Here is a 16,179-nt window from a genome sequence, read left to right as displayed (position 1 = left end):
TTTTGTTGGACACTGCTTTTTGATGGGCATTCAAATTTAGGTTATGGGAAAACAGAATGCCAAGGTAAACAAACTCCTTGACTTGGTCAACCTCAAAGCCATCTAATACCCAGTGAAAAAGAGGCATCTTTCTCCTCTTAGTGAAGATCATGATGTTAGATTTATGATGGTTTATTTTAAGACCTTCCCTAGAGCAGTACTCAGAAAAAGTTTGCAAAGATCTTTTCAAACCAATTCTTGTGCGGGACAGGAGAACTGCATCGTCAGCATTGAGTAGAATTGGGGTGGAATGGCTTGCAAGCTTTGGGGGGTGGCAAAACTCTGAGAAATTGGTTGCCATATCATTCAGGTATAGATTAAACAAGAGAGGAGCAAGGAGGCAACCTTGTCTAACTCCCTTGGCCAGTTCAAAAGGCTCGGTTAGTTCTCCTTGGTTGCCACAGCGAACCTGAGCTGTGAGGTCAGTATGAAATTGCTGGATAAGCCATAGTAACCTCCTATCCATAGTAGAATGTGATAGTTTCAACCATAGCCTCTCCCTCGGGATGGTATAAAAAGCTCCCTTAAGATCCATAAAACCCGCATAAAGGGTGCCATTTCGGGGGGAGGAATATTTCTCGGCTAGATGGGAGAGCACTAAACAGTGGTCCATGACAGACCAACCCCTTCTGAAGCCAATCTGTTCCCAGCCAAGGATGTCATTACTCTCAACCCAGTCCCAACAGCCTCTTTAATAAGTAGGAGGAATACAATTTGCCTAAGCAAAACAAAAGGCTGATTGGACGATAACAGCTTGGGTCAGAGCGCTGACCTTTTTTAAAGATTGGGACGATAATGGTATGTCTCCAAGATTTTGGAATAGCTCCTGATGCATTAATTTGTGTGAATACAGGAGCAAGAATGTTGGCCCACCATTCGCTGTTGACTTTAAAAAGTTCGTAGGGAATTAGATCAGGACCTGGGGCTTTGCCTGAGCGTAGGCGATCAATGAGCGGTTTAATGTCCTTAGGAGACACATCTGGCCAGGAATTCAGCAAAATAGAAGGTGCTACAGGTATAAGACCCTGGTTTTCCACAGAGTAGGAGAAGAGGCTCTTGAAGTAAGCTACCCAGACCGAAGACGGGATACATGCGGGGACTCTGACATAGCCATTACTTAAAGAATTCACAGTCCGACAGAAGGTTGAATTATCATTGTTGTTTATAGCTGTAATCAAGCTCTTCCAATTTTTATATAGGGCCTCTTTTTTCCTCCAGTTTACCAAGTCCTTGTAGTTCTTTTTAATAGTTAACAATTCCTTCAATACTGAAATAGTGTTGTTCCTTCTGAATTCTCTATGTTTCCTGGTTATTGCTCGTTTCTGTATTCTTCTAAGGCAAGTTTCTTCTCAACCTTCTAAGGCAGGAAACCTTCTCAACATGTCATACTTGATCTTTTATAATCTTTCTTATAGGGTTCTAAGGGGTTTCTATGGATTTTCAATGGCAAAACTATCAAAGGCCGTCACAGGCTGTGGCTCAGCGGAAGAGCCTCTGCTTTGCATGCAGAAGGCCCCAGGTTCAGTTCCTGGAATCTCCAGTTAAAAAGGACAAGACAGTAGGTGATGTGAACGACCCTTACCTGAGACCCTGGAGAGCCAATGCAGAGTTTCAGTAGACAATACTGACATTGATGAACTGATGTTCTGATTCAATATAAGGTAGCTTCATGTGTGATATGTAGAGTTGCCAAGTGCCAGGTGATGGCAGGCAAACACCCGCCAATCCACCTGGCTGTCCGCCAACCAGCTGAGGGTCGGCAGGCAACGCATGCACACGTGCCTGCCTGCTGCGCCATGTCACTTCCGGTTTACACCTGGAAGCGCTGCATTTACGATGCATTTACACCTGGAAGTGCCGCATCGCAACGGGCCTAACTACTAATCTCAGACCTCATGTATGTTTTAACTACATCTAAACAAGATTAAAACCACAAAAACAAATTATAGTCACATACTTAAAACTACAGCATTGTTTGTGTTGTTTAATCCACAAAGGTATTTGCTCGTCCACATTTATCACCACTAATACAGATTAATACAGATCACCATACATGTAAAGATTAGGGGGAGGGGGGAAAATTCACTATTCTGATAGATCTCTGGAAATATTAACCTGACTGTTCATAATATTAACAGATATTTGCTGTTCTACTATGAATTATCTTTTAATTTCCCAGACAGGATAAGGATGACAAGGAATGATACCCAAACTTTAAATTAAAAGTGGGCGTTCTTGCCTGGCTCCAATGATGGCTTGGATGATGGGCATGTCAGGATAGGCAAGTGTTTGCCCCAGCTTTGCTGTAGTAAAATATCCAGCCTTGGATGGGTTATCTGCCTTGTGTCAGGCCTTTTCTGTTAGCAGGAGTAAAGGCGCTTGACATGAGTAGGCTTCAATTTCTGGCTACACATCAAGTCCTTGGTTCTCATGCCTGTAAACTCTGTGTACAGTTTCGCTTGTCCTGTTTTCCACAGCTGCGCTAATGTTTAGTCTTCCTTCCTGGGAATCGCTTATCTCGGGGTTGCTTAGCCATGTTTACCTTCACAGCCTGTAGTGCTTTTAAACGTGTAACCTGCCTATGTTTCGCCATTACCAGCCTCACCTGCCCATGGGCAGTCAGCTCTTAAATCTGCCTTTTGCTCCCAATAAAGTCTTACTGCTTCAGATCTACCTGTCTGGATGAGTTTGCTTATGGGGTGCTAGGGACAGACGCCTGATCCTAACATCTTGGCTTCAATGGTGTTCAGGTGTGTGTGTGTGGGGGGTGGTGGTGGTGGTCCTGCTTCTCCACATCATTTTGGTTCCTTTGTGTATCTCCCAGGGTTTCCCTAGATTTTCTCCAGTCTTTCTCAATCTTGCTCCAATGCTTTGCTCCAAAGTTTTAGGAAAGATTACAGTAAAGCCTGAATGGCTGCTGTGTGAGTGGGAAAATTCCAGTTTCCCCATCTACACAGCAGCAGTTTCCCCTGAGATTGTCCCTGCAGTGTCCATTTCCTCCCTCTGCCACAGGAGGCGTTAATTTTTTAAAAAATTTAAATGGCACTAGAATATCAGTATATTGATATTATGTTATAACAAACATGTGTGCCAGTTTCTATGAATTCCCAGCTTTCATTTTAAAAAAAGTATATCTCTATCCCATTGTGGACATGTAAAGGGGAAAGTATGTGTCAGCAATGGAAAGTGTAAAGACTTAGATTTTTTAAATGAAAGCAGTGAATCCAATATACATGGGCCCCTGGAATTTTGGCCCCTCCCTTCTCCTCTCTTGGTGGCCTTAATAACATGCTATAGGGGAAAAGCTGTTAAAAACAAACCAGCCAAAATAGTATGTATTAGTTCATCTGGGAGAAACATTATTTCTGACCCCCATATTTGTTACGTGTATAACTACCCATCCACCATGCCTTTTGGAGAAACTATTTCCTTGCTTTGAATCAATGGTCTATCAAATGTTTGTTTGTATTTATGGCAAGCCTAGATGAACAAGAGAAGACAAAAATGAGGAGGGAAAACCAGTATATTAAAAACAGTTGTAATGTTGTATTTTGCTTTCGAATCATGGTGATTGTGTGCTCTGATGATTTGTCTAGCACCAATATTCTCTGTTTTGATAATCTCTCTCTTGATACCTTCACATACCCAATTTTGTTTTTCTTCATTTGGGACAGAAGTAAGAGTTTGTAGTTGTCACCATTATCCTTCATAAGCAGTAACACTGTCTCTTGAGGTTTACTGGAGTTATATAAATGATAATGTGTGTGTGTAAAGTGCCATCAAGTCACAGCTGACTTATGGTGACCCCAGCAAGGGGCTTTCAAGGCAAGTGAGAAGCAGAGGTGGTTTACCATTGCCTTCCTCTGCAGAGTCTTCCTTAGAGGTGTCCCTTCCAAATACTGACCCTGCTTAGCTTCCGAGATCTGACAAGATCGGGCTATACCATGCCGCCTTGGGCCATTTGTTACTCACTCTCTCACTCCCTTTTCAGGTAATTTTTTTCCCCTTCCATGCAGTCCCTCCTTTCACTAAAAGTGAAATCTTAAGAACACTTAAGATTCACAGGTGAGTAAGTGCATTGAATAAGACTGAGTAGGATTCTTTATAGACTGTTGTTCACTTTCCATAGACTCTCCAGGTTGTATGCCTGGGATAATCTTTTCCAGATGCATTTTTCTAGGTTGTGTATATCAGGAAATATGACCACAAAGTAAAACAAAAACAAAAACCGATGTGTCTTCCATGTGGGTACTCTTTTTTACAATTGCATCTGAATGGTCACAGCTGACACACCAGGTGAAGATGCATCCACCCCCTTAAGGGATCAATGGCCACATCTGCAGAAGAGAACCAGTTCCAATGGGGATGGGGCAGAGGAATCCTTGAAGGTTAGCTACTGGGCAGCAGCAGCAGTGGAAGGTGACACTGGCGGAGGATCTCTTGTAGACAACGGCAGTGGCACTAAGGCTAACCCTGCTTAGTATTGTGCAGAAGAAGGCAATGGTAAACCACTTCTGATCAACCCATACCTTGAAAACCCTATGATGAGACTGTTCTAGCTGGCATATCAGTGGCTGGAGTCAGGATACAGCATCTCTCAGGAACGGGGGGGGGGGTTCAGAAGCGAAGTCAAACAGTCTGAGGTCAATAGGGAGCCAGAGGAGTTGCCAAAGCCGGTTATCAGTCCAAAATCGGGTAAGTTCAGGAATCAATCACAACAGGGTCAGCAGGTTACATGTGTGGTGAACAAGTTGTAGCCATGCCCTGCAACTCCTTTATAGCTGATGCCTGCCTCTAGGAATCATCCTGCCAACACTCTTCATTTGAGCTTCCCCCATGTAGCTTATACCTGGCAGCCAATCTCGTGCTGCGCCTGCATTCATGCATCTCCATGCACAGTCTTCTGCGGCAGCCATCCACAGGGGCTGGTGACCCTGGAGAGCTGGGGCCAGGGTCTGGGGCTGCTGCTTCTAGTGTAGGAGGTGCCTTTCGGCTGCCTAGTGGCTGCATCTCTGAGAGTGCCTGGGTTTGGTCTCCCTGCTGGCTCTCTGCTGACAGCCTTGGGCTGGCCAAACAGGGTCCTTCTCCCTCTGAGGAGGTCTCACTATCGTGGAGCGCAGGCTGGACCATGACACCATCCGCCCCGCAGGGCCCCCCCTCCCAAGACAGGGGCATGTACATAACCCGTGGGCTCCCAGGAGCAGTCATCCGGCCTGTAGCCTTTCCAGTCTACCAGGTATTGGAGCCTGCCCCATCGATGTCAGGAGTCTAGGATCTGCGCTACCTTATACTGCTGGTGTCCTTCCACCAAGATCAGCGGGGGAGCCTGGGCTGGGGTTCGGAGTGGGTGTGGATGTACAGTGGGAACCAGAAGAGAGTGGTGGAATACGGGGTGAATTGGAATGGTGGATTGGAGGGCCAGCCGGTAGGCCATGGGGTTCGCCTGTTCTGTGATTTGGAAGGGCCTGTTAAACCGGGCATCTACTTTTTGGAATGGCCGCTGGCTACATAGATGTCATGTGGATAGCCATACCTTGTCCCTGACCTTAAGCTCCTCTCCAGGTTGGTGTTTCTGGTCTGCCCCCATTTTGTAGGCCTGCTTGGCCTGTGGTAGTTGCTCTTGAAGCAATTTTATGGAGCACCTGGAGTTCCTCTATGAAGGCATTAGTGGAGGGGACTGCAGAAGCTGGCTTGACCTGAGGCAGGAAATGTGGGTGATATCCATAGTTGGCCATAAAGGGAGTCTGGCAGATGGAAGTGTGTACAGCATTATTATATGCGAATTCGGCCAAAGGCAGCAAGGTAGCCCAGTCATCTTGCTGATGGTTTACATAGCACATTAAGTATTGTTCCAGTGTGGCATTGGTGCATTCTGTCTGCCCATCCGATTGGGGGTGATGGGCTGAGGACAGATGTATCTGGGTACCCAGCAAGAAGTGTAATGCCCGCCAGAAGTGGGAGGTAAATTGCGCCCCTTGATCTGACACTAGGTGTTCTGGGAGACCATGTAGTCGAAAGATGTTTCGGAGGTACAATTGTGCTGTCTCGCGGGCTGTAGGTAGGCCGAGGCATGGGACAAAATGGGCCATCTTGGTCAAGAGGTCTACGGTTACAAAGATGCTGGTGTTTCCATTGGAGTTGGATAAGTCTGTGATAAAGTCCATAGATGCAACCTGCCAGGGCCCTGTGGGGGTTGGCAGAGGCTGAAGCAGGCCTGGGGGCTTCCTGGGTGGTTTTTTTGCATGCCGACAGACATCACAGGAGGCGACGTAGCAGCCTACATCGGATTTTACCCGCTACCACCAAAACTCCTGGGTGAGTAAGTGGAGGGTCTTGTACCGACTGAAGTGTTCAGTGGGTTTGAGGTCATGAGTGAGCTGCAGGACTTCTAATCTCAAGAGTCCAGTGGGTACACAGAAGCACCTTTGATGGGTGAGCAACCCTCCCTGCTCTGCATACTCTGCTGGGCTCTTCTGTTTGGGGTTCCAGAGGGCCTAAAATTTATTCTGTGCCCAGGTATCTTGTTGCTGCTGGTCCCGTATCAACTGCCTGAGTGGGGTAGCTAGTGGCATGGTGGTGAAGACTTCTGGCGGGAGTACTGTGGCCCAGGGCTGCTCTTGAGTTGCAGGGGTGGAGTACTCTGGTTTTCTAGAGAGGGCATCTGCCCACTTATTTTGGGTGCTTGGGATGTATGTAACTGTGAAGTGGAACCAGGAGAAAAATAAAGACCACCGTATCTGTTGTTGGTTTAGTCGGCGGGACGTTTGTAGATGTTCTAGGTTGTGGTGGTCTGTTCTCACTTGCGCGGGGTGTTGGGCACCTTCAAGGTAGTTACGCCAGACCTCAAAGGCCACCTTAATCACCAGGAGTTCCCATTTCCAGATTTTATAGTTTTGTTCTGCCGGAGTGAGCTGCCTCAAATAGTAAGCACAAGTGGTTGTCTCCTGTTGGGAGAGAACAGCTCTGAGTGTGGTGCTGGCACACTCCACTATATCTGTCTCCACTATAAACAGCAGCCTAGGGTCTGGGTAGCGCAGCACCAGCTCCGGGGCAAAACATCCTATGAGTTCCTGGAAGGCCTGCTGGGCTTTGGGGGTCCACCAGAAGGCCTCCCAGGGCTGCAGCAGTCTGGTCACAGGTACGGCTAGTGAGGTGAAGTCCCTGATAAATTGCCAGTAGTTATTCATGAATCCCAGGAACCACTGGATGTCCTTCCAGTGGCAGGGGGGCTGCCAGGATAATACTGCCTCTACTTTGGTGAGGTCTATCCTAATGCCCTGCGGGGAGAGGTGGTGCCCCAGGAACTCCACAGATGAAACTCCACAGGTCAAAGGCGTATTTCTCTAATTTTGTGTACAGGCCATGTTGCCGGAGGTGTTGTAAGACCATGCGGACATGTTTTGGATGTTTGGAAGGGTCCTTGGAGTAGATCAGGAGATCATCTAAGTAAATTATGATGAAGTTGTCCAATAGATCTTGGAACACATCATTCATGAACTGCTGGGACACAGCAGGTTCATTGCACAGACCAAATGGCATGAATCAAGTTAAGCTTGAAATTGTAAAACAAGAAATGGAACATTTAAACATTTCAATCCTGGGAGTAAGTGAACTAAAGTGGACTGGATTAGGATATTTTCAATCAGAAAATCACAAAGTGTTTTACTCAGGGAATGACAAAAACAGAAGAAACAGAGTTGTGTTAATAGTGAGAAAAGATGTCGCAAAGGCAGTCAAGAGCTATAATGAAAAGTCTGACAAAATAATATCAATCAGATTTCAGGGAAAGCCTATCAACATAACCATCATTCAAGTTTATGCCCCAACTACAGATGCTGATGAGGAAGAAATGGAAAGTTTTTATGCAAGTGCTCAGGAAGAAATTGATCACACACCTAAACAAGATGTGCTGATAATCATAGGTGACTGGATCGCAAAAGTAGGAAACAAAGCAGAATCAGATGTTGTTGGCAGATTTGGTCTAGGAGCACAGAATGAAGCAGGAGAACAACTCATAGAATTCTGTGAAGACAACAATTTGTTCATTGCAAAAACATGTTTCAGACAACCTAACAGACAATTGTATACATGGATATCACCAGATGGTCAGTATAGAAATCAAATAGATTACATAATTGGAAGCAGAAGATGGAGAAGCTGCATACTCTGCTAAATCAAGACCAGGAGCCAACTGCAGTACAGATCATGAATTGTTAATATCAAAAATTAAGATAAAGCAGAAGAAAAACACCAGAACATTCGTAGCACCAAAATACAAGCTAAGCAACATTCTTGAAGAGTTTAAAGACCATGTAAAGAACAAATTTGCATGATTTGCATGAATGATCAGCCTGGAAATGCATTAACTGAGCTGGACAAAATAAAGAAAAGATGGGAACAATACACTGAAGACCTCTACAGAAGAGGTGAAAGTATGACAGATTCCTTTCAAGAAGAATCTTTTGAAGAAGAACCTACAGTTTTAGAAAGTGTAGTGAAAGCTGCACTGAGAGCAATTGGGAGAAACAAAGCACCAGGAGCAGATGGGATAACAATAGAGCTATTCCAAGCCACAGAAATGGAGTCCATAAAACTCTTGACAAGAATATGCCAACAAATATGGATAACAAAACAAGGCCCACAGACTGGAAACGATCAATTTACATTGCAATTCCCAGGAAAGGAGACCACAAAGATTGCAGCAACTATTGGATCATCGCATTAATTTCTCACACAATTAAAGTGATGCTCAAAATCTTACAACAAAGACTGTTACCATATATGGAATGAGAAATTCCTGATGTTCAAGCTGGATTCAGAAAAGGAAAAGGCACTAGAGATCATATTGCAAACTTACATTGGTTACTGGAACATATGAGATAATTTCAGAAGAAAATCAGCTTGTGTTTCAAAGATTACAGCAAAGCTTTTGACTGTGTGGATCATGAAAAGCTATGGCTGGTTTTAAAGGAAATGGGTGTGCCACAACATCTGATTGTTTTGATGTGCAACCTGTACTCTGGACAAGAGGCCACGGTTAGGACAAAATATGAAGAAACAGAATGATTTCCAATTGGCAAAGGTGTTAAACAAGGACTTATTTTATCTCCCTGTTGCTTCAATCTGTATGCAGAACATATAATTAGGAAAACTGGATTAGATTTAGATGAAGGTAGAGTGAAAATTGGGGGGAAGAACATTAACAATTTGAGATATGCCGATGATACTACGTTACTGGCAGAAAATAGCGAAGACTTGAAATGACTACTGCTAAAAGTTAAAGGAGAAAGTGCCAAAGCAGGACTGCAACTGAACATTAAGAAGAAAAAAGTAATGACTACAGGAAAATTACTCGACTTTAAGGTTGACAATGAGGAAATTGAAATTGTTGAAGACTTTCTATTCCTTGGCTCCACCATCAACCAAAAGGGAGACTGCAGCCAAGAAATCAGAAGGAGACTGGGAAGGGCAGCCATGAAAGAGCTAGAAAAGTGTAAGGATGTGTCACTGGCCACCAAGATCAAATTAATTCATGCCATCATATTCCCTATTACTATGTATGGGTGTGAAAGCTGGACAATGAAGAAAGCTGATAGGAAGAAAGTAGATTTCTTTGAATTGTGGTGTTTCAGGTGTTACAGATACCCTGGACCACCAAAAAAACACATCAGTGGGTTACAGATTAAATCAAGCCTGAACTGACCCTAGATGCTAAAATGACAAAACTGAGGCTATCTTAACTTTGGTCACATTATAAGAAGACAAGAGCCACTGGAAAAGACAATCATACTAGGAAAAGTTGAGGGCAGCAGGAAAAGAGGATGACCCAACATGTGATATTTACTCTATAAAGGAAGCCATGGCTCTCAGTTTGTAAGACCTGAGCAAGGCTGTTAAAGATAGGATGTTTTTGAGAACATTGATTCATAGGGTCATCATGAGTCAGAAATGACTTGATGGCACTTAACCCACTCACCCATTTGATGGGGTAAAACAGAAGAAGAGCTACTTGGCTTTCTTTTATTTAAAACTAAGCATATTATATGAAGCTGTATCCCTTTTTGACCATATGGGAAATAAACATATAAATAATGTAACCACAGAGAATAAAAGGGATTTTATTGACAGTGGCATGCTCCTGTAAGAATAGACTGTGCTAATTCATACTTAGAGTTCCATAGGAAGTCTCAACCTGTTTGTTGGACATACCATGAGAACACAGTTTCTGCCTTAAAAAGATTAGCCCTTCTTAGAATTATATTGCATAAAGTCATTAGAAATGCCAAGATCTGTTCTGATTATTTATCTGGATTAATTAGTTTATGGGATACATGATCATTTAAAGATTTGTTCTAATGGCTACTGTGCACATTTATTCAGAACTTACTGTAGGGTATTGCTTTTGTAGTGTGCTGAGTTATAGAGATCCTTCACTGATTGTGAGTATCATGCCAAGAATAATTATCTGAAAGCAAAAAGGCTCTGCGCTGTGGGGTATTGTTAGAAAACAAAACCAGCACACGATTTCAATACAATACAACTATATAATAAAGTGCAAGATACCAAGTGAATACTTAACTATAAGAGGACAAAATGTACACTATATACAAAAATACAAAATTACAAAATGCCAAGTACACAAATGCAAGTCAATCCAATTGGTTCTTCTATCAAGGTAAGTATTCTAGATCTTTTCTTAATATTTTTGTTTTTGTTTTTTAGTATTGCATATAAGTGTAGCAGTGCTACAGGTAAGTAGAATATAGTCCACACTAAGGCAGCCGAAGAAGGGATACAAGGACGTGTCGTCTAGATCGGTATCCACGTTTCTCTGGTCCTATTCTATATATTTAATAAATAATTTAAAAATACAATGTTATCAATTTTAATAAAAACATGATTAATGTAATACTATGTGCTAAGAACCAATTAAAAATCAATGTAATATATCAAGAATGTCTGGAAAGGCATGACATCTAACTCATCATTCAGAGAAACTATATTTGCACAGGAAAAAACATCCTCATATATATCACGTTCCAATAGCCAAGGCAGCTCCAGGTAAGTTCCAATGTCTCAGAGTATAGTATGACAGTCTCCACATTGGCATTTAAATTTCTAACTATAGGTGTAAATAAAGTAGAAACTAGGCTAACTCCATGATTCTAAGGGCTCGGGTGAAAATAAATATTTACAAAAAACAAGAAAAATCAAGTTCTGTATTCAATCCAGTAGAATCATTCAATCCAGCCCTTAGAATCATTATATGCAATACTAAAAAACAAAAACAAAAAATATTAAGAAAAGATCTTGAATACTTACCTTGATAGAAAAACCAATTGGATTGACTTGCATTTGTGTACTTTGCATTGTAATTTTGTATTTTTGTATATAGTGTACATATTGTCCTCTTATAGTTAAGTATTCACTTAGTATCTTGCACTTTATTATATAGTTGTATTGCATTGAAATCGTGTGCTGGTTTTGTTTTCTAAGAATACTTATCTGGCACTTCAAGGAGTCTCTCCACCTCTGGTGAAAGGATGTCAGATTGTCGAAAGTGCCTCCATACTTCCCACTTCATTTTGATTGCTTAATGGCAGCGCTGTTTTTACAAGATAGAGTTAAACCGCTGATGTTCTCCCTTGAAAATATTTTTTTAAAATAATTCATCCATCACATTGCACACACTCATCAGTGCATATCTGCTTTTTCTTCTTAATTTCTTCTCCTTAGATCAAAGTCAGTGTAGCACAGGGGCATGTGCACACCCCTCCACCTCCACCTCGCTTCAAAAGCTATGCGTATACACAAGCTGCTTATGTCATGTCCCCTGATCAAAAAGGGAGGATGTTCCCTCCACAGGTCTGTCAACATTACTGTTTGCTGTGAATATTATTTTAATAAGCCTGTGCTTGCTGTGGAAAGTGTGTGCACTTTGGGGGATTTTGTTCGTGCCTGTTTTAATTCTCAGCAATACCCTTTCCACTTTTTTTAGTCCTGTCAGTTTGTCCTTTCTGCTTTATATCCTATTCTTAGCAATATCAGGTCACACCTACTTTTATTCATTAGGTGATTTAGGTATCAGTACAACACTGGTACAGGTGAAAGGTGTTTTCCTCCCCTTTTTGTTTCAAAATAGGTCCTAGCGCCATGAAGTAGTAACACTCCTAAATTTGGATCCAAAGAACAACACAACTATTCTATGAAGTCAAGGAATGGTTGACCTAAGTTAATCAGGTGGCAATTTCCCATTATATATGGCAAACATCCTTTGTGGATTGGTTCTCGTAGGTTATCCGGGCTGTGTAACCGTGGTCTTGGTATTTTCTTTCCTGACGTTTCGCCAGCAGCTGTGGCAGGCATCTTCAGAGGAGTAACACTGAAGGACAGTGTCTCTCAGTGTCAAGTGTGTAGGAAGAGTAATATATAGTCAAAAAGGGGCTGGGTGTCAGGCTGTTATCTCGGTTTAGATGTTTCCTTTCGTTTCTCTGCTGAACCGTCCAGACTTCAAGGACGGCTTCACATACCAAAGCCTGGGAACGCCACTCCTGGGAAATAATGCTCTGTTTATGCTTTGTAATCTCCCGCCGTTTCTCTGCCTTATATTTCCCAATAACGGGCAAGACAACTCATAGCTGTCATCTTATCCTCAATGCACTGTATTGCCTATTTGACCAGTAAAGCCATCTGCTTGGAATCTGATTGTCTCTGTGGTGATTTCTGGTTCTATGGGTCAAGAGCTCACATTATGACAGCTATCACTACTCTTCTTCATCGATTCTTTAGTCAGGCTGGAGCCCCGGAGGGTTCGCCTGCCACTCGGATGGGAGCTAGGAGGGCGCACTCCGAGTGAACCGTGACTACTGCTTCTTGGAACCCTGGAGTCCTCATCTGAGGATCCTACCCTTCTACAGGACATAGTAGCTGAACTCTTTAGGACTAATTCAGAGGTTTGCCGCTTGAGTGGACTGGTCCAGACACAGTGGCAATCTCTGGTGAGGGTTCTCTGGATGTTAACGTCGGAGGATACTAATGCTCGTTTAGACCTCCAGGATTTTGATCAGTTGCTGGATGATGCCCGGCTGGCAACTGAGGACTTACAAATACTAACCGATTTATTGGATAAGCTTATTGCCCGTGAGACTCTCTCATCCACGGCTCTAACGCGTCCTGTCGCCTTGGGGAAAGGTACCATGGTGGGAGCCACACCGGCAGGTTTCTCTTTGGTACCCAATGCAGCTGACTGTCAAGCTGAAGCCAAGAGGGTCGCTATCCAGACGGCCCTCCTCTTTGCGGATTGTACAAAGGATACCACGATAGCCACCTTGGCTCAACGTTTGGCCTCGACGTTCGGGGCCGATGCACCCGCGGTCGCGGTCCGAGTGCAACCATTGCTAGGTGGGGATCCCGACCCCCTACTCACGCTCCTGGAAACGGAACTTTTACCACACATTACCGCAGCTGCCGCTCTGAGACTTGAAAGCGCAAAAGTTCTCGCGGATAGGGAAGCTGCTGAAGCGGCTAAGGCGGAAGCCGAGGCTCAAGCCGCAAGGGATAAAGAACTGCAGTTGGCTGCGGATCGGGCGCGGACAGGCGGCCGCCCCAAAGACTCCGGAAGGAGCGGTCCTCCATTGGGTCTGTCTTTTTCCCCGGTATTTGCCCCGTCACGCACGACCCAACGCGCACGCCGCCTCGCGGAACGACGCCAAGACTCTGAGGAGTCTGAGGAAGAGACTTGTATGGGGACAGTTCTCAATGGGCCACAAGTTTTAGGACAAGCAAACCTCATCGTACAGGTGGCCCGGGTGAGGACATTCACCTGTTACGAGCTCAGAATCGAGAGCTATCTGGCCGTGTAGATCAACTCCAGGAGCTAATGGAACACTTGCTTCAGGACAACAGGCAGTTACAGCAGGCCCTGACAACCCCGGCACAACCCGTTCCACAGGGAGCCGCAGTACCGGTTCAGGGAATGCCAGCCCAGCCACCCGCTAATGTGCCTGTTCAACCTCCGGCTCCCGGAGGTCCCGTTTTACCTGCACCCAGGGCACCCGTGCAACCGGGCCAACCCATGCCCGGTCCTTGGAAACAACTCAAGTTGAAAACTACTTACGATGGATCTCTCGAAACCCTGCCCTGTTTCTTGCATCAGGTGGACAGCTATATGCGAGAACAAGGACAGTTCTTCCCTACAGAGGACAGCCGGGTTCGCTATGTGGCTTCCCTTTTGACAGGTAAAGCAGCCGACTGGATGGTCCTCCAGTTCGACACCCGATCCCGCTCTATCCGTTCCCTCAACAATTTCATGACTGCCTTACGGAGGAGGTTTGAGGACCCCTTTCTGGGGGAACGAGCCAAAGCGGAGCTTCTACAACTAAGACAGGGCTCTACTCCAGTTCGAGAGTTTGCCGATGAATTTCAAAGACTAGCAAGCAAAATTGTGGGCTGGCCCGAAGCCACCCTAATTCACCATTTCAGGGAAGCCTTACACCCTGACATTCTGAACTGGTCGTATATGCGGGGTGATCCCAACACCCTCGAGGATTGGATCCTCTTAGCTGAAGAGGTGGAAAGCCGCCGGCGCTTTATTTCCGCCAAAGAAACAAGGAGAAAAGCATCCAAAAGCCCCAGCCCAAGGCACCGCCCCCCAATCCACGGAAACCCGCGCGTCCACCCCAGGATCGCGAAACCCGATTTCAAAGAGGTGCTTGCCTCACTTGTGGGGAACTGGGCCACTTTGCAGCAGTCTGCCCACATCGCCCTGAACCCTTTCGTCCCAGCATGACGGCCCGAGCTAGAGGACGACCTCAACGCAAAGGCACCGCGGCCACCCGCAGCGCAGCGCCGGGAAGACCCACACCCTCTGCACTTCACGTTGAGGACTCATCTATCCTTCCTACATCGAATGACCCCGCCGGGTCCCGGATTACAAATGCCCCATTGGGGGACAACTTTCCTTCTTCTGACGAAGAGAACCCATGGAATTCTCCAGCTTTAAACCTGGATTCCCCCCTTGATTTGTCAAAAAACGGCTCCGGTCTGTGGTGAGTGGAGCGTCTCCACAGACCTCTGCAGATTCTCCTGCTAAACCGAAAGCTCCCACTAAAGTAAAGGAAGTGGAAACCACCATTTATGTGGACGCAGTTTTACAACACTATGAAGGTGGTCCCCAACTACCCGTTAAGGCACTCATTGACTCCGGTTGCGGTCGCACTCTCATCAATGAGGCCACATTTGCAGCACTCAAAGTCAAGTCCGAGGCTTTCCCAGCCCCCGTCCAATTTGCCCAAATGGATGGAAGCCATTTCAAGGGGGGCCCAGTTGATCATCGCACTATAGGGGTGGCGATGGGAATTGGCTCCCACTGGGAGCAAATAGACTTTACCATAGCCCCTATCCGATTTGAATTGGACCTGGGAATTAACTGGATTAAAGGTCATAGTCCCAGTACAGACTGGGAGACGAACACGATCTCCTTTGCCAACCCCAAATGCGACCAGCACCGACAGCAAGTTGCGGTGCTGTCTCCACCCGCTCCGGCATTAATCTCCGATGTCCCATCACCGCCGTCCCTACCTGATGTATACCAGGACTTTGCGGATGTCTTTAACATTAAAGAATGTGATGCCTTACCCCCCCACCGGGCCACTGACTGTGCGATTGAAGTGGTGAAAGACTGCACATTAACCAAGAGTAAGATCTACCCTATGAGCACTTCCGAGCGCACTGTACTACGGGACTTTCTGGACAAAAACCTTGCCAGAGGGTTCATTCGCCCGTCGAATGCTCCCAACTCAGCCCCCGCGTTTTTCGTCCGAAAAAAGGAGGGCAACCTACGTCTCTGCATTGACTTCCGAAAACTCAATGCAGTTACTCAAGCCAACGCCTATCCTATTCCGCTAATTTCAGATATTTTGGGACAACTGCAAGAGGGACGTATATTCTCCAAATTGGACCTAGTAGAAGCCTACTACCGCGTCCGTATCCGCGAGGGGGACGAACCCCTCACTGCCTTCTCTAGCTGTTTTGGAATGTTTGAATTCCTTGTGATGCCCTTCGGGTTAAAAGGTGCCCCGGGGGTCTTCATGCAACTCATCAACGAAATCCTCCATGATTTACTGTACCGCGGAGTGGTAG

General features: G+C 45.2%; 1 protein-coding gene across 1 annotated transcript in view; it reads left to right on the top strand.

The window, feature by feature from the left end:
* DMD (dystrophin) overlaps positions 1 to 16,179 on the top strand; it is a 1,354,185-nt gene that overhangs the window by 418,039 nt on the left and 919,967 nt on the right. Inside the window, exon 9 of the mRNA XM_056862020.1 lies at positions 11,776 to 11,904. Within this exon, the coding sequence (XP_056717998.1) occupies positions 11,776 to 11,904 (129 nt within the window). The remainder of the gene's footprint in view (positions 1 to 11,775; positions 11,905 to 16,179) is intronic.

Source organism: Euleptes europaea, chromosome 16, assembly GCF_029931775.1.
Source record: "Euleptes europaea isolate rEulEur1 chromosome 16, rEulEur1.hap1, whole genome shotgun sequence".
Lineage (NCBI taxonomy): Eukaryota > Metazoa > Chordata > Lepidosauria > Squamata > Sphaerodactylidae > Euleptes > Euleptes europaea.
Note: the sequence above shows the minus strand (reverse complement) of the source record. Positions and strands in the feature narration are given on the sequence as shown.